Source organism: Rhinolophus sinicus, chromosome 1 (assembly GCF_057876585.1).
Source record: "Rhinolophus sinicus isolate RSI-liver-muscle chromosome 1, RSI-T2T, whole genome shotgun sequence".
Lineage (NCBI taxonomy): Eukaryota > Metazoa > Chordata > Mammalia > Chiroptera > Rhinolophidae > Rhinolophus > Rhinolophus sinicus.
In genome coordinates, this window is record NC_142501.1 from 92,928,524 (window position 1) to 92,949,416 (window position 20,893).

General features: G+C 48.1%; 1 protein-coding gene across 45 annotated transcripts in view; it reads left to right on the forward strand.

The window, feature by feature from the left end:
• Positions 1–20,893, forward strand: part of CACNA1C (calcium voltage-gated channel subunit alpha1 C) — a 721,586-nt gene that overhangs the window by 590,130 nt on the left and 110,563 nt on the right. For all 45 annotated transcript variants that reach the window (XM_088801728.1, XM_088801716.1, XM_088801731.1 and 42 more), the window contains 4 exons: positions 2,321–2,411; positions 10,323–10,349; positions 16,717–16,877; positions 18,511–18,736. In XM_088801728.1, coding sequence (XP_088657854.1) covers positions 2,321–2,411; positions 10,323–10,349; positions 16,717–16,877; positions 18,511–18,736 — 505 coding nt within the window. The remainder of the gene's footprint in view (positions 1–2,320; positions 2,412–10,322; positions 10,350–16,716; positions 16,878–18,510; positions 18,737–20,893) is intronic.

Genomic DNA, 20,893 nt, shown 5'->3' on the forward strand with positions numbered 1-20,893 from the left:
AATGCAGTGGTCACGTGTGTGTATACGTGTGTATATGTGTTCGTGTGTATGTCTGTGTTTTGAGGGGATGGCTCCTCACAGCCATTGCTTGTTCATCTCTTCCTATGTATAAAGTCAACAGACGTGAAAATCGGCAGCTGTTCCTTGACGCAATCTTTCCTTTGGATAGTGCCAGCCAAGACTAAGGTCACTGTAAATGCCAGCTTGGTTCAGGTACAGACAGTGCCCTGATTTAGAAAAAGATAGGGTCCCCCCCAATGCCCAGGCCTCCCACTCCTAGTTTGGTTGTCTTTCTGAGCCTAGCACCACCACCATCACACTGCTCCGCACCCCAGGGGCTCTCTGGGAGCAAAGTGTCACAGAGTCAGAGAGCTTTTTATACACACCTCAGCTCTTTAAATAATGCTGCTGGAAGAGTTAGAAGAATCTTAGGTCAGAAATGGCTGGAGGCATATGGATTAAAAGACTGAAGGCTCTTCAATTACATTACCTCTTCCTTAGTGTGGATGGAGTAAGGAACTCTGGAAAGCTCTGAAAATCTGTCCTCCCAGCCTCCAGTACTAAAACCATCCCTAAGGTCTGGTCTCGCTCACCAGTTCTCTCAGACCTCGAGCTCCAAAGAGAGTATAAATGCTGCAAATTCAACACCACTATTTGGCTATTCACTATGCTCCTGTGATGTTCCCAGAGCCTGATTTGGCTTGAAGAACCTCATCTTGTCCTAGAGTCTAGGGAAGGGACTTGGTCAACATGGGGACAATCAGGATGCACGTGGTGCAGGAGTTATGACACCTGTGCTCCAGCAAGTCCCACCCAAACACTGTGTGACATTGGGGAGCTGTCCCTTAGACCTCACACCTCTGTCCTGTGAAGCGAGGGGACAAGTTAGAGCTGCACGATGTCTAAAGCCCCATCCAATTCCAAACTTTTATAGCATCTGGACTGCTCATTACCCAACTTCGTTGAAAATGAGTCCTAGGGTGCAGTCTCTCACACATGATATTCAAACACATGGTAAATCATGGGCTTTCCCTTGGTATCTTCAGTGTTCTTGAAATGAGTCTCTTCTCACCCTCCCATCTTGTGTTCATCCACAAGAGAAAAAAAAACTGGGAAAAATCCACGTCTAGCAATATGGCCCATATAACCATAGAAGTCTGCTGGTCTGTGGTGGCCCCTTGGGGACTTTTCACGTGGCACCACATCACCTGATGTCACACCCTCACTAACTGCAGAGTCTCTGGCTGCTGAGGGCTAGTGATTTTCTCTCCACACAAAGAGTTCTGTTCTGCCCGGAAAGCTGAACCAGGACCCGTGCTGTGACGACCCCTCTAAAGAACAGGGTTGGCCCAAGAGAGGAGCTCGTTGTTGTGTCCTATGAAAAGGTAATAGGAGGTAGAAAAGAATTCTCCTGACTTAAACCTGTATTTGGAATAAAATATAGTAAAAGCAATGGCTTCTTCTAAGCCCCCAATGGGTTCCAAGGAGAAGACCCCTGCTGGTCTGCACAGTCAGCCCCTGCCACATCGGGAGAGATGGGATGGACGGGCAGAAGGAAATGGTTCGCATCCCTGGTTGAGGTGGGAATGTCAAGGTTACTGGAAGGGGGACTAGCGTCCCGCAGTCTGTCTTCAAGCCACATGTAAACTTAATTTGGTGGATTCCTCCTTCCTGAGGTTGCAGCACTAATATGAATCTTAGTACATGAGCCTTCTCATGGCCATTCCCTTCGAGTTCTCTAGTTCAGGGACGACCCTAGACGTCACAGACTCAGGACCCCGTGTGCACTTCGGGAAAGGGGCTGTCCTCTAAACCTGTCCAGTAGTTCATGCAGGCAGCAGAAATGCCCTTGGTACAAATAAGCTGGACCCTAAGTTTTGGGGATGGAGCCCCTTAGAATTGGTGGGTGGAAAAAATAAGAGAAATAAAATATTTTCATGAAAGCTCTTCTTTTATGACAAGTAGTAGATGCAAATGGAAAAACTTGCACAGCTTCTGTGGTGCATAGAGTTAAGGGGAGAGAAAGGATTCAATGGTCAGTGTTTTCAGGATGTCTCCTATAAGATAACTGATCTTGTCACCAGATTTCCTCCTACATTCCCACTAGTTTAGAGTGTCCTTGGCAGCAAAACTTACCCTAGACAAGCAGCAGGCATGTCTCTCAGTGAAGGAAGCCCCCGAGCCTGGCCAGGGCAGTGCCAGGGCCTCGGTTTGCTTGTAGCAGCACCCTCCTGGGGCTGGGTGTGGTACAAACTGATGCTCTTCTCTCCCGTTCCTCCTCATCCTCATACCTGGTTCTGCATCCCTCTGTCTCTTGCAGTGAGCATGCCCACAAGTGAGACGGAGTCTGTCAACACTGAGAACGTGGCTGGAGGAGACACCGAGGGAGAAAACTGTGGGGCCAGGCTGGCGTGAGTAGGCTCGGCGAGCCCAGGGGCTGGGCTTTTCCTGTGGTGCAGGCAGGGGTGCTGTGTCCAGAAGTCAGAATGGGATGGCTCATCACTGGATGGGCAGAGATCAGAGCAGCAAGAAACAGAAACCCACATGGGGAATGGAGGTGCTGGGGAGAGTATAACCCCAAGGTCTTAATTTGAGACTGCTCTTCAACCCAGTACTTCTGTGAGGCTCTGACTCTTGGATTTTGAGCCCTATCCATCACGTCACAGAAATACAGAGAGTATGTAAGCGGGGTTGGGGGTGGTGCTGAAGCCTCTTTCTTCCCAGCTCCTCTCACCCACTTGCACAAGAGATCGCTAGGTGATGGTCCCCGGGTCTGTTAACCACCCTTTCCCTTCTGATAAGCATGAGCTGGAAGGAAAGCAAACAGGTAAGAAAATACACTGGGAGATGATAAACATCTTGGGCCTTGTCTGTGACTTAAGTTATCCATCTAGTAAAGGGAAACAGGTGCTCAAAATACAAACTTGAGTTAATAAATTCACCTGTGCTTGGTCTGGATTGTGGCCGACTCCTCCAACGTAAGCCCCAGGCTAGACATTCACAACCTCTCTGTCCCAGGGTCCAACCCCAGACCTGGACTTTGATGAGCTGACTTTGGCCTGGGACGGGCCAGGTGTGAGAAAGGAAAGTGCACACATGAATTATCACAAGCACTCATCTTAGTTCAATCTTAAAAATGGACACCTGTAGTCCCTAGGAAATTTTCTCCTCAAAAAATGAAGGGAAAAATGGTTTACCTGCTAAAAAGAAGCAAACTTCTGGTTTCGTGACCAGCGTCTTAGAAAGCAGAGTCCAAAGATTAAAGCTGTATCCTGTCAGGGGTCACACTGACCGTGAGCATGAGGCCCCCTGAGACAGTCAGGCTCCACGGAGGTATGAGCACTGTGGACTCACCCTGGCACTGCCACACACTGCCCAGAGAGGCCTCTGTGTAGGACCCGTCTCAAAGAAAACGAGTTTCTAAATCCCTCCGTCAGCAGGACAGCATCTTATCTCACCCTTTCTCTCTGAAACGAGGCAACAGTCTGGGCAAACCCAACCCTTTTTAAACAGGGTGGTGAATGGATAAGATAACGAAACCCTTACACATGCCACCTACAAGAGACCCACTTCAGATCGAAAGACACACACAGACTGAAAATAAAAGGGATGGAAAAAGAGATTTCATGAAAATGGAATTTTACCAAAAAAAAGCTGTGGTAGCAATACTTATACCAGACAAAATAGACTTTAAAGCAAAGGCTATAACAAGAGACAAAGGAGGACCCAGTTATTCCACTTCTGAGTATTTATCTGAAGAAACCCAAAATGTTACTTCAAGGGGACGTGTGCATCCATATGTTCAGTGCAGCATTGTTTACAATGGCCAAGATGTGGAGGCTGCCTGGGTGAATGGATGAATGGATACAGAGGAGGTGGTACGTATATATAATGGAATATTACTCAGCTATAAAAATTAATGAAATCTCAACTTGTGCAACAACATGGATGGACCTAGAGGGTATAGTGCTAAGTGGAGCAAGTCAGACAGAGAAAGACAAATGTCATATGATTTCACTTACATGTGAAATCTAAAGCACAAAGTAAATAGAAACAGACTCATAAATACAGAGAATGTTTTGATGATTGCCAGGTGGGGGGATGGGTAGAAAGCGGGAAAGCATTAAGAAGTAGAAATTGCTAGTTACAAAATAGTCATGGGGATGTAGGGTACAGCATAAGTAATATAGTCAATAATATTGTAATAACTGTGTGTAATGTCAGATGGTTACTAAATCTATCGTGATGATCGCCTCATAAGTTATATAAATGTCTAATCACTATGTTGTACTCCTCAAACTAATATTGTATGTCAACTGTAATTGAAAAAAAAAAAAAGTAATGGGAAGGTTAGCTGTAGGTGAGCCTAACCGCAAGCCAATCAGCCTTGAGAATGGTCTCCCAGCCAAAGGAGCAGAGGACACAGGCTGAGGAGCAGATGGTCTCGCAGCTCTGTCTCCAGGGCACCGGGCCTTCGGAATCACTCACTCTGACAATGGCACCGGGGAGTCTGCACTGCAGGTTTCTCAGCATTGTTGGGAAGCAATTATTGTCAAATGTGGTTAAAATACGGTGCTAATTACATTTTTTGCAAGCCTTTTCCCCTCCTCTTGTTTTGGAACCATACAAAACAAGCACTAGAGTTTCTAGAAGTGGGCCCCAGACAGCCTCATTAGGAGAGGCAGATAGCAAGCCTTCAAAGTCCGTCAGTTCTAGGACTTTCTGTGATCTGACACCAGTGAGGCTTGGAGAAGAGACGATTGGGGACCTGCAACTCTGGCTTTTGAGCATGGCCCAAGTTCCAGACTGGGGAACTGGCAGCAGGAAGCCACTCGACGGTGCATTTCATGAAGGGAAGCTGGCAGTCTCTTCCATATGTCCATCATTTCCTCGAGGACATGTTCTGCAGATTTCAAGAGCTCTGCAGAAAGGTCGCTGTCATCCCCGGGAATGTCCACATTTATATACCTGTACTGGACATGTAAAATACCTGCTCAAGCACCAGGGTTATCATGTGTGCTTACTAAATTATGGTCTTTCCCCATCTCCCATCCCCCCACCCCATCCCTCCCCCTCAGACAATGACAAAATGAGACTGTCAACATTCCTGTGGGGGAGACAGCATGAGAACAGGCTGGGGGCTGAGAGAGTGACAGTGAGAGGTAGCACTTTTTTATTTAAAGCTAAGAGTGAAAAGGCTTGTATAGAAAATGAGGTCTGAATAAGGATTTATATGTAGTGAGAGGCCTAGATGAAAATGGCTCCTGAGGGGCCGGGGGCAGAGAGAAGAAAACTGCAATGTGACTTTCGGGGGGGTGGAGTAGGCTGGTGGGGAGGATGGGTGATGCAGAGGAAGGAGCCATCAGAGTTTGCAGGCACTTGATAAGGTGCTGAAGTACAATGTGAGTGACGCAGGGCCTCCAGGGGTCTTGCAGGGATCACAGAGGCAGCGGCATGGGGAGGTCTGAGGCCCGCTCCCAGCAGGAGGGAGTCACGCACTTGAGGTTAGCAGTATGGGCCCAGCATGCTTCCGCTGCGCTACTCTGCTATCTGAGGTTAGCAGTATAAAAACTATTAATGAGGTCACGGGATAAGGGTTGTTCATGGGGGAATAGAAGCAGAACCTTGGGACCCGGGCACACAGAAGAGTAAGACCCAGTAAATGAAACAGACGAAGAGCTGTTAGGGGAACAGACAGCGGCACTCGCTTGGAAACCCCTGGAGGAAGAATTTCAAGGCAGAGATATTTATTTGGACACACATTCCATAGTGTGCCCAGCTGGGTGCTAGATGATGGTGACACAGCCATAGAGCAAACTGACACCATCTCACTGGTGCTCGTGATCTGGTGTGAAAGTGACATTGATAAGTAAATAAGGCGTTAAAATTGGGGTAAGTGTTAAGAAGGAAAAATAACTATAATGTGGGGTTACTGACAGAGGGAGGGACCTATTTAGACTAGCAGGTTAAGAACAGCTTCTGAGAAGAAATCAAATTTTCGCTGAGAACTGAAGGGTGAACATACCTTATTGAGGTGAAGAGTAAGGCAGAATATTCCAATCAGAGACAATGGTGCATCTCAAGGCCCTGGGGCAAAAGAACTGAGAGAAGGCCAGTTTGGCCAGTGAGGCAGGAGGGGAGAGTGAGGAGATGAGGCTGGAGATGGGGCAGGACCTGGTAGACCCCTTACTGATCTTGGTCTTTGTCACAAGACTGTGAGAAGTCATAAGAAGGTGGAGCTGTTTGATTTGGTTAGTTTTGCATTCTTGAAGAATCACTTTGTTGTTCAGAAAAGAATAGGGACGAGTGAGGCCCCTAGGGAAGCAGGCAGACATGTGAAGTGGCCTCAATCTCAGTTACTGAGGTGTGACATGATGGTGGCTGAGGATAGTCACATGTGGAGATGGAAAAACATGAGCGGACTCTGTGTTCTGGAGCTGCACTCTAAGGATTCGGCTGTGGGAGCTGGAGTCCTAGGGAAGGACGGCAGAACCGAGCCAGCACAGGGCACTCACTCCAGAGGGGAAGGAAAACAGCATCACAGAAAGAGGAGGCAGCAACAGCCCAGGAGGGCTTGTTCTCGTCATAGTAAAGGCTGGGGCCATCTCTAACGCACAGAAGAAGCCCGTGCAAAAGGAGGGGCTATACAGGCCCAGGAATGCAAATGGTACTTACAGGAAGGAAGGAACAGCTTGAGGAGAGGGAAGGCTGACTTCAAAGATAGTGGATTTTACCAGGAGTAGAGTTCCTTTACCTCTGGGACTGATTGGAAAATGGAAAGAGACTTGCCATCAGGAGTCCTGAGCCTCATACCAATCAGCCACCTACTAGCCCTGTGAGCTCAACCAAAGCACTTCTGCTGAGTCTCAGCCTCGTCCTCCAGGAAATGAAGGGGCTGGCCCAATGGCTGCTTCAGGGTGACCTTAGCAGACACCTGGGGGTCCTGCAGGGCTGCTGCAGAAAGAGACCACTTCCACCTCTTTTACATGTTGGCTCCTATGTGAGATTTCATAGAAATAAAGCATCTATCACTTGATAACTGCAAACCACAGATCCAGGTGGTACCTAAGGGCCTCTCCCAGCTCTCAAAGCTATAAAGTAAATGTGGAGTATAAAGTAAATGTGGAGTCAGCCTGCAGAACAATTCGACATATTTTTTGGCAGGCTCTGTAACCTGGAAGCACTGAAAACAGGCAGTGGTGTGAACCAGGGTGGGAATTTGCCAAGCAGGCCCAATAGAAGGCCCAGGCAGTGTGAGAGTCTGCGTAGTGTGGATGATGACACTGATGTGACCATGGGCCATGCTGAGAACTGGACATCAAGTCTGACATTAGCCTGGGAGCCCGGGGAGAGCGAGTGATTGGGCAGGCCCAGTGCCAGCAAAGACGGGCTCGTGAGCGAGCAGGTAGGATGATGAAGGAGGAGATTCTTGTCAGAGAAGTGGAGCAGCTGAGGTCGGCGCCCAGCACCTGTAGTGACAAGGTCCAGGGTTTGGTCGTTCTAGTAATGACAGCTGTGGGGGTGCTGCAGTTGTGGAATCAAGGTTGAGCCAGACATGTGTTGACCTGGATGGTGACTACAGCGCTATCTGATTTATGTTAAAGGCAAGTTGGGAGATTCAGGGAAATACTGTTTCACACAGCAGGTAGTCAACATGGGGCTCATTAGGAAGGGGAGAGAGGCTGAAAATATAAATAGGTCCAAAGAAGTTCAAATATCTGTCAAATAATGACAAATTAAAACTGAGTAGGCAAGACAAAAAGAGTTTTGGTTTGTCTCTAATTTTGAACCTCAATATCAACAAAGAAAATCATGGTTTCCTAGTTTTGTCTTGGAGACCTGGGCAGAGAAAGTATCTTGGAGTGGATGAACTCCAGGTACATCCCAGTGGGGCTGTCATGATGGTCTGTGTGTTAGATACTAACGTTCTCCACCGCCCTGCTCTTTAAGGATCCCTTAGAACACTGGGACAGTTTTAGGAAGAGAGAGAAGGGAAGGGGAGGGGAGGGGAGGGGAGGGGAGGGGAGGGGAGGGGAGGGGAGGGGAGAGGAGGGAAAAGGCTGCTGAGCAATGGCGTCCCCCTTTTTCATGAAGTGGGACCCTACTGTTGACTCACACCTATACTGAAAAACTGGAGGAAACAAGACATTCAAGCTTTACAAGAGTTCTAACCATGGCTCTCTAAGGGCTGGGGTTTTCCTTTGTCTCCAGACACGTGCTACTTGAGCAATACCATCTCCCTTCTCAAGTTGGGGCACTTAAGTAATGTACTTAAAAAGGGATGAATGTTTCAGACCCAGAAAGCCTAACATTAGGCTCACAATCTCCTGAGAACAGCAAAAACAACAAGGAAAATTAGTCTTCAAGTGTGGTGTCCAGGGTTATGCATCAGGACTTGTAACTGAGTGGAAAAGAAAGCCCTGCTCCGTTTCCTCTTCCTCAGAATGTGCCGGAATGCCAAGGGAGCGCACACGGCGGAGGCCATACCTAAACTCAGTCATGGTCCTCATGTCAAACAGTCCTCCTTAGCTGTGAGTGCCCGCACCCCAGTGGCATTTCCTTGGGAGATGTGAACACCCAGATTTTGCTTTCCCCATGTGGGAGTTTCTAAGAACCTACTTTGCTTATGACTCACTTGGACTGAGAGAGAGCCTTACGGGGAAGGGCCTGTGGTCTGCACTGAAAGGCACCTCCAAGACGTCACTGAGACATTTCTGAGACAAGGCCTGGGCCCAAGCCAGGCTCTGTGGACAGAGTCACAACACTACAGATCATGGTCACTTACATGGGCTTATGTTTACAACGAGGAGAGTCAACTGCCCAAAAGCAAGCGTCAGGAAGACCCTGAAGGTGCCCAGCTCAGCACATCCCTGCTGGAGAACAGACACCTGACTCCCCATCCCCCAGTTAGCACCTGAAAAACATTTGTTTCCCCCTTTAAACCATGGTTCTAAATAAAAAGGCTGCCCTGGGCTCCTGGTCCCCCTCCCACGCTTTGTTAACATGTGATTAAAGCCTCCAGCCCTAGCAGGCAGCTTTGGGAGGCGGGAAAAGGTTCTTAGCTAACGGTTCAGAGCAGAAAAGGCACTTGGCTCGGATTCTCAGGGCCCCAGAGATATAATTATCTCATGCTCGATGGCTTTGCCACCTGTCACATCTTCTGGTTTAAGTTTTTTCATACAAAATAACGAGAGGGGTTGTGTTCTTGCTGTACGACAGAGCTTGCTTCGTGCTAAGCTGGGACAATGCTGGCTTGTAGCAGTTGCCTCCCAACCCCCGCCCCTATCCTCTCTCTGCATCTCTCTTTGTCTCTCTACTGCCATCTCCGTCCCTTTTTCACCTCTGACTTATATTCTGCATATTTCCGCATGTCCATCTGAGCATGCTCACTCCACCTACAGTCTCTCCCGTAATTGCTCCCTCAATGCCAAGGCCTTTCTGACACATTGCCTTCAATTTTGTCTCAAGCGCTTGCATTGTCCCCCTCTGCCTGCCCCCTCTCCACCTACCTATCCCCCTCCCTTCTGCCGTCCTGCCCCCCCCAAACCTCCCCCTTCTCCCAGCCTGCTTCCATCCAGCCTCCCATGGACTATCCTATGTGAGCCAGGGAGTGTCGGCCTCCCTTCAGTGGACCCCGCCCCCATATGGTGACACTGGGAGTCAGCCACCAGCACATCTGCCCCGTGCTTCTGCCCCAAAGACCCCCAGGTCTTCAGGGCTGCCCGTGCCTGTCAGCACGCTGGCTTTCCCCTCAGGACCCATGGCTGTTTCTGTAGGCCCAGTTTGCTGCCCTCGGGCCAGGGCTGTAGTAGCCTCTCGGGTTCCAGCTGGCTCCTTCTGCTCATCTTCACTTGATACCCAGTGTTGGCCAGGCTCCTGTGCAGAGAGCAGTGGGGTCTACGCCGACACATTCCTGCCCGGGGCTCTGGCTGGTGAGATCCTCCATCTGCACCAGAGGCCTTCCTGGCCTCCATGGCTTTCCCAAGGTGCAGCATTCCTAACACGCTCACCCCATGGAACCTGCTGGGAGACACTGAACACCTGAGAACACAATGCTCTCCCTCTCTACTTAGGAGATACTAGGTTTGTCCCTGGGGCCAGCCCCCCATGTCCACGTGCAAGCATACAAACGCAGCAGGAGATGCTGACAGATAGGCTTCTCTCTCTCTGGGCTTGTTCTAAGTCACACCAGTGACACGTCCGTCCAGGGCCCATATGTTTGATGCCAACTGGGGGCATCAAACTTCTCGGGCATCACTGAATGTCTCTGACATGGAAGAAAATGTGTGTGTCGTTGCTAACATCTCCTTTTTCTCTTCCAGCCGCCGGATCTCCAAGTCAAAGTTCAGGTGAGTGAGACACACTCTTCCTTCCGACCGCAGCTGTACCCCAACCCCCTGGGGGGCCCATCGCTGTACCTTCCAGGTGGGCAATAGAGGGAGGGCTATTCTGCAGAGGAGGTAACTGCTCTCTTTTGCATGGCTGTCAGGAAGAGGCTTTGGGACCAGATCAAGCCAATAATCCAAGGACTGATATTTGTTGAATGAGCTTTGTCAGTGTTTTCGGCAGCACCATCCCCAGGAGTTTGTGAGACCTAGGCGTCTCCCTCTCTTATAAGATGAAGTCCAGTTAAAAATAATATAACGTGACACTTGCTACTATTCTCCATACTTCCTGTTCATGAAACCCAGTGCGGCGTGAACTTGAAGGATTATGGGAAACACACAGTATCGCAACACTGTCTGTTCCAGAAACTTCCTCAGGAACTTCTGCCCCCTTCTGCCTTTCCAGGCGCACCTCCCATACTTCCCTGCACAAAACTTTTGTTCCAACCACGTGGAACTTCTTGCATTTACCAGAATGTTCCCTGTCCTCTCATACACTGAGGCCCGCATGGAGTCTTTCTTCTACCTGAATCGCCGCGCCCCCTGCCTTCATCTGGAGAACTCAGACTTTTGTTAAGAACCTCCAATACGACCACACCTATGACATCTTCTGCAAATGCCCCAGGGGACATAACTCGCCTCCGTCCATTCCCACAGTGCTTTGCTCATACTTCTCGCACAGCACTTGCCATACTGCACACCAGTTACAGGCTCATGGGCCTGTTTCCTCCAATAGGCTCTGCCTGCCTCCGAGGTATTACTTCCAGAGCCTCTGTCTAGCTAAGTGCCTATCCAGTGGTAAGCTGTTTGTACATGTGTGCTGAATGGATGAATGGGTGGATATGTGGAGTGGGGATGTGAATTGACTCCCACAAAGCTTGTACATGTCAAAAATATTGGTGGTTTATGTTTCATAATTGATCTAATCTTGTTTCCCTAGCCTCACCTACTGTGTCGCAGGAGCATAAATAACACTGAATTTCAGTCCAGCTGGGTAAATGTAGCCCAATGCTGTATTTTAAGTAGTTCCTTAAGATAAAATGTTCAGTCTCTCATATTTCCTTTTCCCAGTTCCTCTCTAGCCTGGAATCTGGATGCAGGGCACAGGGGACTTCAGAATCCCAGGAAGTAAATAGGGCTTGTGAGGACTGGTCCCGGAAGGCCCCTGGGTCTGAGCCTAGTCTGAGCTGCTCCCTGCTGAGGTGCAGCAGGTCCGTCTGGTTTGGGCATCCACCACTGGAATCTATGCCCCCATAGTTGCATCTGATCTTGAAATCTCCATCTGTGTTCTCTGACTCCCAAGCTCTATTTGTCCACTGACGTTAGTGTCTGCACACCTCGTGTGAACACACGGATACCGCCCGGTCCCTCACACGCCATGAACGAGCCACGGGGACCCCAGGGCGCTAAGGGAACCCACCTACCCGCCTCCCCCACTGTCTCCGCACCAGCCTGGACAAAGCTCTAAGCCAAAGGGGGTCATTCTCCCGGGGCCTGAAGACCGTATACTACACCCAGTAGAGGCTGCTGACTAGCCCCAACTTCCCCGAGCCTCCTCAGGACTATCTGGGTGCTTCTAAAGCAAACCTCTAAGCTCTTGAGGCTGGACCCCAAGGACCCTGGTGTCTGGCTCCGCCTCTGCTTCTGACACCTTCTTTCTCCAATATTCCAAGGAAACTGGAAAATGCAGGTTTTTCTTCCCTTCCTCTTTCTCTCATGCCAAGACCTCCTTTATATGAAAAATCTGGGGCCCAGTCTACCAGGCCTCACTCTTAGTACATGAAAGAGAGCTCAAGAAATGTAAAAGGCCTTTCTTACAATAAGGAATTTTGCAACATTTGGGGCTCACTGTTCAGAATAGGATTTAAACAACTATGGAACAAATGATTCAGAAAGTCTCTTACAACTTGAAGGGAGTAATTAGATAACCTGTTGGAGTTCCCAGATCTCAACTTAACAGAGATCTGAAGTGGACCCCACGGGGTTCTCAAATTTTGGAGGACCATCTCACCCCATATTCAGTGAAATGTGTCTCCAACATTACCTTTACTTCTGCCATCCCATCAGCAATAAGACACATACCCAAATTTGCCCCAATCTCTACTAATCCATTTTAAAGTTACTTATGTACAATATAATTCAATGTAATGATTTTCTGTGTTGCTTGTTCTCCATTCTGTTAAAGAATGGATAGAATCTTACCATGGCCACCAGAAAGACCCTAAAGTGTCCACCATTTGGTGTTGTCTACTATTCTAGATGCCTGTCAAAGATGACGTGCCAAGCACACTTTTTTTAGGAGCACTGCCCTCTCATAGCCACCCTGATCCCTGGGTCACAAGATGCCCGGGGCTCTCAAGGCTTGTCTTCAACAAGGACTTACTAAGTCTGCGTAGAGTTTGTCTCCACTGTTCTACCAACCTGTCAGCAAACGTTCTTACCATGTGAGACAGACTGCACTAAGGACTGTGGATCTGTGCCAGGCACAGTCCCTTTCCTTCAAGGACCTTATGGTGTCACTAGAGAGGCAGGAACCATGCAGTAAAGGGTAACTGGCACCCAAAGGAAAATGGAAGTCGCTTCCTCTGGGAACCTCTGCTGGTCGTCCCTGACTGGCAAGGGTGCCCTTTGATGAGCTCCCTGGCACCACTGCTAAGCCCACCTGGGCACAGAGCATGCTTGCTTAGTGGTCTGTGTCACCCCATGAGTTTTATGCCGACCAAGACCATGTCTCTCATGTCGACGTTGAATACCTTGTACCCAGCTCATGGTAGGTGTTTAGTAAATATTTATTGAATGTATAACTAAAACGAGTAATGCAGACCATAGCATGACAGCAGTTCCGAGTCTGGGAAGACTAGAAAAGTTCACCACGGAGAAGCTGGGATGGACAAGACATAGAAGGGGCAGATGCTGAGAGTTGGAGGGAGAGTCCATGTAGATGGAAAGGCAAGAGCAGAGACCAGTATTGGGAAGAAGTAAGGGGCACCCGGGGTGAGTGAGCAGAAATCTCCCATGGGAATGCAGCGAGACAGAAGTTTGAAGAAGTAGATTACACACATTCATATCCATCCTTCTCTCATGTCTACATATGGGAAGTTCTATTTCTAGAGCAAATGACTTTTCCAGCTAGTGTGAAGGGAACATGAATAGCAGGCACATTTCTCCTCCCTGTTTTATCATTTAATTTCTATATCCTCCATACATATGTAAACACAAATAAATTTACACATTCTAATAAACCATTACATTTATTATACAGTAGAAAGCGTTGCCAGGAAACCAGTTGTCAAGCAAAGCTATATTTTGAAGAGTGGGAGGTATATAATTATCTTTAAATACTTTTTCTGGATAGTAATGAGCCCCACCCCCACCCCAGCCCAAACCCATGTGACTCCCCTGAATGGCTGTGCACAGGATCAGCACAGCTCAGCAAGTACTAGCCCGTCTATGGCAGCCACTCCATCTGGGGTTGAGCAGAGCAGTTCCAGACCCAGGGGACAGACCTGACCATGTGGCATCCCACAGCCACTACGCTGAACGTGGAAAGAGGAGCTAAATCCAGTTCTTCGCGTTAAACTGACTCCAAGTCAGCTCCTACATACTGTGAAAGAATGCAGACTTGATTCCTTTGGACTTTGAATAACAAGTATCAGTGATTTCTGTAAGATGGTATCTATTTAAAACATATTCTTTGAAACTACAATGTAAGCTATTTAAGATCAGATATGAGTTTGTCCTGAAAGTTCATTTTTCAGTGGAAAAAAAATGTGTTACCAAGTTTCTCTACAATATTACTAATCACAATAACAGGAAAGAAGCTGAGTCCTGTTCAGGCAAGATAAGACCCCTCAGCAGCGAGGTCAGGCCACCTCCAGGGATCCTGCTCACTAAGACCCCTTGTCCCCTTCTTTTGCCCCTCCCTGCACTCTTCCCTATCCTTACTCTTACCCAGAGTGTCTGTAGCACGTAAGTGTCCCCAAGTGCATTTGGAAACCATAGTTTTATGACACTGAGGCATTGCTTGTCTATGTAGTGAATTTCCCCAAGTAGCAGGTAAGTTCCCACAAAGGCTTGGTGCTCACTGGAGAGGGCATTCCAGCACCTACCTGACCACAGTGATGGAAGGCTCAGAAATGAACACTACCCAGTGAAACTCTTCTTCCCTCCCTGTTCTGCAAGCTACAAACTAAGTTCTCCCTGCAGTTCTGAGGAAACCATGCCCTTCATAAATAGACTCCTCACTTTTCTAATCTCATCATAGATATTAGCAAAGGTTTGATAACAGGAATTTCCACCAACAGAAGATAGAAAAATGACAGAGTAGAAACACAGATGAAGTCAAGCTATCCCAAAAGGCAGTCTGGGGTGGGTGGAAGGATCCATTACGGCAGAGATCTACCTCCCTGGAAACTTAGAATACAGATATGAGTACAGATTTGCACGGACAATTGCTCCAAGATTTGGCTTTGTTTCTACCCCACGCACACACTTCTTTATTATCCAAACCTTCTTTATTTCTCCCCTGTCTTCACCTATCTGGTGGGGCTCTTTTATGAACTGCCAGCACCTTAAATGCATTTCCTGAGCTGAGCACCCTACCGTTCTCCTCAGTGGGACCTCCCTGCCCACCTCACTGTCTCTCATTGTCTGTATCTGTACGGGTTGGAGGTGTCATCTCTCACATCACCCCAGCTAGAAATGTGGGTGGTCCCCTCCATACCTCTCTCTCTTGCCCTAGACCACAGTCAGGCTCAAAGGCCTAGTGATTCTGCCTCCAAAATTGGTGTCAACTCAGTGTCCTCTTTTCCACGTATGAAGCTGCTGTCTTCATCATCTCCAGCCTGGATGGCTGAAATGATATTCTTTATACTGCTCCTGATGTAGAAGTTGACAGAGTGGTTGTTTTTGTTGCTTGTTTGGCTTTCTCAAATCAAATCTCATCGTGTCATCCTCCCTCTCGAAGCCCTCAGCGTGGCCTCAGCCTCTCCCTCCAAAGCACCACTCCAGCATCCCTTTTCCTTCTCTCCTTTGCAGTGTCAACATTTGTTATATTTTGGTCAATGGAGCTACCAAATATAGCTATATATTTGCTTGTATCATGTGGATGAAATTAGAGATAAGCTTTAAACCCCTCCACCATAGAATTATAAAATATAACTTTCCTTGGAACCGTCTAATAACGGCTCTCAGCCATGGTTACACCTTAGAACCACCTGGGAAACTTTTTAAAACATACCAATGGGTTTTGGACTTTTTGTGTTTTGGGGGGTTTTGTTTGTTTGTTGTTTTATGTTTGTTTGTTTGTTTGTTGTTTTGTGTTTTAAAAATACCCAGGCCCTAGAAAATCGGATTTAATTAGTTTGGGCTTAGGACCTGGGTATTGGTGGGGATTCTTGGTTATGTTTTTAAGCTTTCCCAGGTAATTCTACGTGCAGCCAGGTTTGAGACTCCCAGATAAGAGTCCCTCCCTAACCAAGAGACCATGGGACCCTTATATGGGCTATGGCTGAGCTTCACGTGGCCATGTGCTGCCTGGACTTGTATATAGAGGTGTGCATACGTGTGGGCACCCCCTTTTTTGGAACAAAGGATCTAAACATTTATCAGATTCTCAAAAGATCCTGTAACTCCAAAAAAGCAAAGAACCTCTGATCCACATTCAGCCCTTAAAGGTGAGGCAGCATAGAGTGAGGGCAGGAGACGGGCTGGGAGAAACCAGGGCTGGTCCTGCCACTGTGCAATACTCGTTAGGGACTTCGCCACCATGGCCCTTAGCTTTCTCCTCCTCAAAATCAGGATAATGCCTCCTTGCAGAGTTATTTAAGGAATTAGGGAGAAGGCATGAGAAGTGCTTACTGTGGCACCGAGTCTACGTGAGGTCTCGTCAATGGTAACCATTACTAGTCCTAATACTACCATCACTGTAATAATACTCTTAATGCTTGCAGTGCTATTTCTATTACAATAATGCCAGTAGTATAAAATAAAAATATTCCCCATTTTTTGAGCACCTTCAGCTTTATGCTAGACAGATTATATGGTATTCCATCAATTCCCGCAGCAACTCTGTGAGGTTGGCCCTTTTCCCATTTCACAGGTAAGAGAACCGAAGCTTAGAAAGAAGTGGGGACATACCCAGGGCCACACAGCTAAGTGGTAGCACCTGGTTAACTTGATGAAAATCTTGCCTCCTTGCCACCCGGTTGCGCTGACCTAGTGAGGCCACCCAAGTTAGTTAAGAAGTGAAAGGAAGTCACAATTGTGCCTTTCAGATTGCAAGAAATCTGAATTTCACAGCCACCTCCTTCTCTCCCTGGCCCCTTCGCAGCCGCTACTGGCGCCGGTGGAATCGGTTCTGCAGAAGGAAGTGCCGTGCTGCAGTCAAGTCCAACATCTTCTACTGGCTGGTGATTTTCCTGGTGTTCCTCAACACGCTCACCATTGCCTCAGAGCACTACAACCAGCCTCACTGGCTCACGGAAGTCCAAGGTGAGAGGCAGCCCCTGGCTACTCTAGCCGCCTCAGCCCTGAATCCCAGGGAGGGAACAGCCACAGGCAGAAGGAGGATGGGAAAGCAGCCAATGGCCACTGTTTTTGGCAGTCGCCATGCTGGGGACACCAAGGGCCTGGCAACCTGCAAGCCCACAATAAAATGCATGAACAGATGTGGCTCCCTGCTGGGTCCACACTATCTGCCTGCCCCAATGGTCACTGTTGGGTCCAAGTGACAAGGACACATGCTGCAGCCTGTTTGGCTATCTCAGATCTTTGGCTGCCAGCTTCCCAAGATTTTCAATACTTCAGGCTTTCTTATTGCCTCCAGGTATATCTGGAGGTAAGTCCAGATGGGCTTGCTGAATATGTGAGGAGGAGGTGAGCAAAAAGGCAGGGAGAGGACAGTGGTGGCTGAGCACAGGGAGCTGTCCCCAATGGGTACTTAGTTCCCATGCCCTTCCCTGCACCCCTAGGAGAGGACCTCACTAGCCAGCACCTCAACACCACTCCTGGGGAGTCAGGCAGGTACAGGGGCTGCATTCTAGAACCCGGGACTGTGGCCAGTATGGCAGGAAGACTCGCATGGCCTGTCTTCACCTATTGGCTGAATGGTTTGGACAGATTACTCGTCTGTCTGGACTTGGCTTCTTATCGCTGATGAATGGGCCTGATAGCAGTGATTCCTACTCCAGAGCTGCTCTGAGGAGTAAAGAAAATGAGGCAAAGCGTTTGATGCGTGGTCAGTACAGTAGATCCCCCCATTCACAGTTTCACTTGCCAAGGTTTCAGTTACCTGCAGTCAACAGTAGTCTGAAAAGATTAAATGGAAAATTCCAGAAATAAGCAATTCATAAGTTTTAAAATTGCATGCCATTCTGAGTAGCGTAGTGAAGTCTCATGCCATCCTGCCCCATCCTGCCTGATGTGAGTCCTCCCTCTGCTCAGCGTCTCCGTGCTGTATCCGCTCCCCACCCGTTTGTCACTTGGTAACAGTCTTAGTTATCAGATCGATCGTTGAGTATCCCAGGGCTTGTGTTCAAGTCACCCTGATTTTATTAATAATAGCCCCAAATCGCCAGAGTAGTGATTTGGCAATTCAGATGTGCCAGATAGAAGTCATAAAGTGTTTCCTTTAAGTGAAAAGGTGAGTACAGTATAGTAAGTTGTTTTGAGAGAGAGAGAGAGAGAGAGAGAGAGAGAGAGAGAGAGACCACATTCACATATATGGTCATAATTGTTCTACATTTTATTAGTTATTGTTGTCAGTATCTTACTGTGCCTAACTTATCAATTAAACTTTATCATATATATATGATAAAACACTTTACATATATATGTATCTAAGGTTTGGTACTATCCAAGTTTTCAGGCCTCCATTGGGGGTTTGGAATGTATCCACCACGGATAAGGGGGACTGCTATACTCGATAAATATTTATTGTGATTTTAACTCAAAACCCCTTTCCCATCAATTTTGGTCCTCTGGTTGCAGTGGATAGTAGAGGTGTCGTGGCTGAGAAGGGAGCATGTGGGGTTTTTCTCGGTGCTGAAAATTGCTGTGCTTCCTGTGTCCTCCCCCATCCTCCTGCCGCCCACCTGTGTGGCCCCACCCCCCTCCTGGCCCCCAGACACGGCCAACAAGGTGCTGCTGGCCCTCTTCACTGCGGAGATGCTGCTGAAGATGTACAGCCTGGGCCTGCAGGCCTACTTCGTGTCCCTCTTCAACCGCTTCGACTGCTTCATCGTATGCGGGGGCATCCTGGAGACCATCCTGGTGGAGACCAAGATCATGTCCCCCCTGGGCATCTCAGTGCTCAGATGTGTCCGGCTACTGAGGATATTTAAAATCACAAGGTACTTCCCCTCCGACATGGGATCAGGGAGGAGTTCTCCCGGAAGGCAGGGAGGCGGGAAGGCCCGGGTGGGAGAGCAGCTGCTGCTCCTGGCTGGGTCTGTCCTCGCTCACAGACAACGGAGTGGAGCTCTCGTCCATTTAGACGGCAGGCGTACCATTACCGTTGCACATCTCTCGGCTGCTAACGCCAGAAACTCCGCTCATTGCTGTAAATGAACTAGGGGTTTGTTCATCACAGAAAGGAAGTCCAGAGGTGGGCAGCCCAGGTGGCTTCAAGAAGGCACTGGGGACCCAGTGTCCTTCTGTCATTTGCGTGGCCAGCCTGAGGCCTGCCTTCCACCCCAAGGTCCCAAGGTGGCTCCTAGAGATTCCGCCATCATGTTCAAATTCGAGGCAGGAAGAAGAGAAGGCAGGGGGGCAAAGAGGACACCCATGCCACTGAGACAGCCCCTTGCAGAGCTCCCCCGAAATCTCACCAAAATCTCACGGCCCCCACAGCTGTGAGACAGATGTGGTCTTTAGCTGGGTGTGTGCTGCCGCCAATGCAGTCAGGATTCCCTAACTAAGAAGGCTCATGCCACAAGTGGCTTTCAGCCCTCCTTCCACACGTTCCCCCCTCTCCTTCTGTCCCTCCTCCCACGCAAAGACTAGTCTTCCTAACTCTCCAGGTGAAGCCGTTATTCTCACATAGAGGACAGGCCGGGGACGGGGAGCGGGAAGCGTGTTCTTGGACAGTAATTGTCGAATGTGTTGTTACACATTTTGGATGATGCAATCAGTTTGTTGGATCACAACCATCATTTTTAAACAGCTTTATTGAGATATAACTCACATACAAATAAATTCACCCCTTTAAAATGTACAATTCAATTTATATAGGTACTCACAGTTTTGCAACCATCACCACAATCTAGTTTTAGAACATTTTCATCCCCCCAAAAAGAGGCTCCATGCCCACTCCTCATGCCCCCGACCTTCCCAGTAATTTACTTTCTATCCCTATAGATTTGATTCTTCTGGACAATTGATCTAAATGAAACCATACAGTAATGGTGTTTGGTGTCTGGTTTGTTTCATTTGGCATAATGGTTCAAGTTTCCCCCACTTTGTAGCATGTGCTTCACTCCTTTCTATGGCTGATAATATTCCACTGTATGGATGTGCATCCCGTTTTGCTTACCATTCGTCCGTTGGTGGACATTTGCTTTATTTCTACCTTTTGGCTACTGTAAATAATGCAGCTATGAAGCATTGATGTTCAAGCTTTTGTGTGGATGTGTTTTTTCGTTACTTTTGTATATATACTTGGAGTAGAATTTCTAGGTCATTTGATAACTTGATATTTAAGATTTTGAGGAAATGTCAAACTGTTTTCCAAAGAAACTAGGCTATTTTACATACCCACCAGTAATATGTAAAGCTTCCAATTTCTCCACCTTCTCATTTTTAATGAAAGAATGAAATAGCATAGGAAAACATCAGAAGGCCTCATATGACTGTACACATTGTTTCATAAAAAGCTTTGAGATATATATCTGAGTTGCATTATATATTTCTCACTGTGGGCTGTGGCCAACCTTCGAGGAACATATCAGACCACCTGGAGGAGAGGGGAGTCAAACTATGACCCCAGAGAGATAAGCCTCCTATCCTGAAGAATCTCTGCTGTGGGAGCCTGGCTGGTACAGGAGCACGGAGACCAGCAACTGATTGTGTTGGGAAGGGAGGGGGGGAGTATCCTCCATTCAGGACCTGGGTTAGCCGCCGCCTGCTCAGAGTTCTGAGTGTGAGTGAGGGAGTCGCTCGGGGCCTACACGGCACTCCAAGGTGCTACTGTTCTTGTCAGTTACTTCTCATCTCAGCAGCCACCCCATGCACTCTGGTTCCTGTGGTGTTGTCTCAGGCCAAGTGGGAAAAGGCATTTGAGTGTTCAGTTCAGGGCCGGGCACAGACACACAACAACTGGAGCATTTATTAATATTAATCTAATTGTCATTGTTATTAGGAGAAGGAAGGAGAGAAGAGCTAATGGTGGGCTACACATACACACTCTCTTCCTTTTATTTGTTGATCCACCATGTACATACTATGTGCCAAGCCCTGCAGTGGGACTTGGGAAAGGTTTAATATCAGACAACGGACTCAATATATGCAAG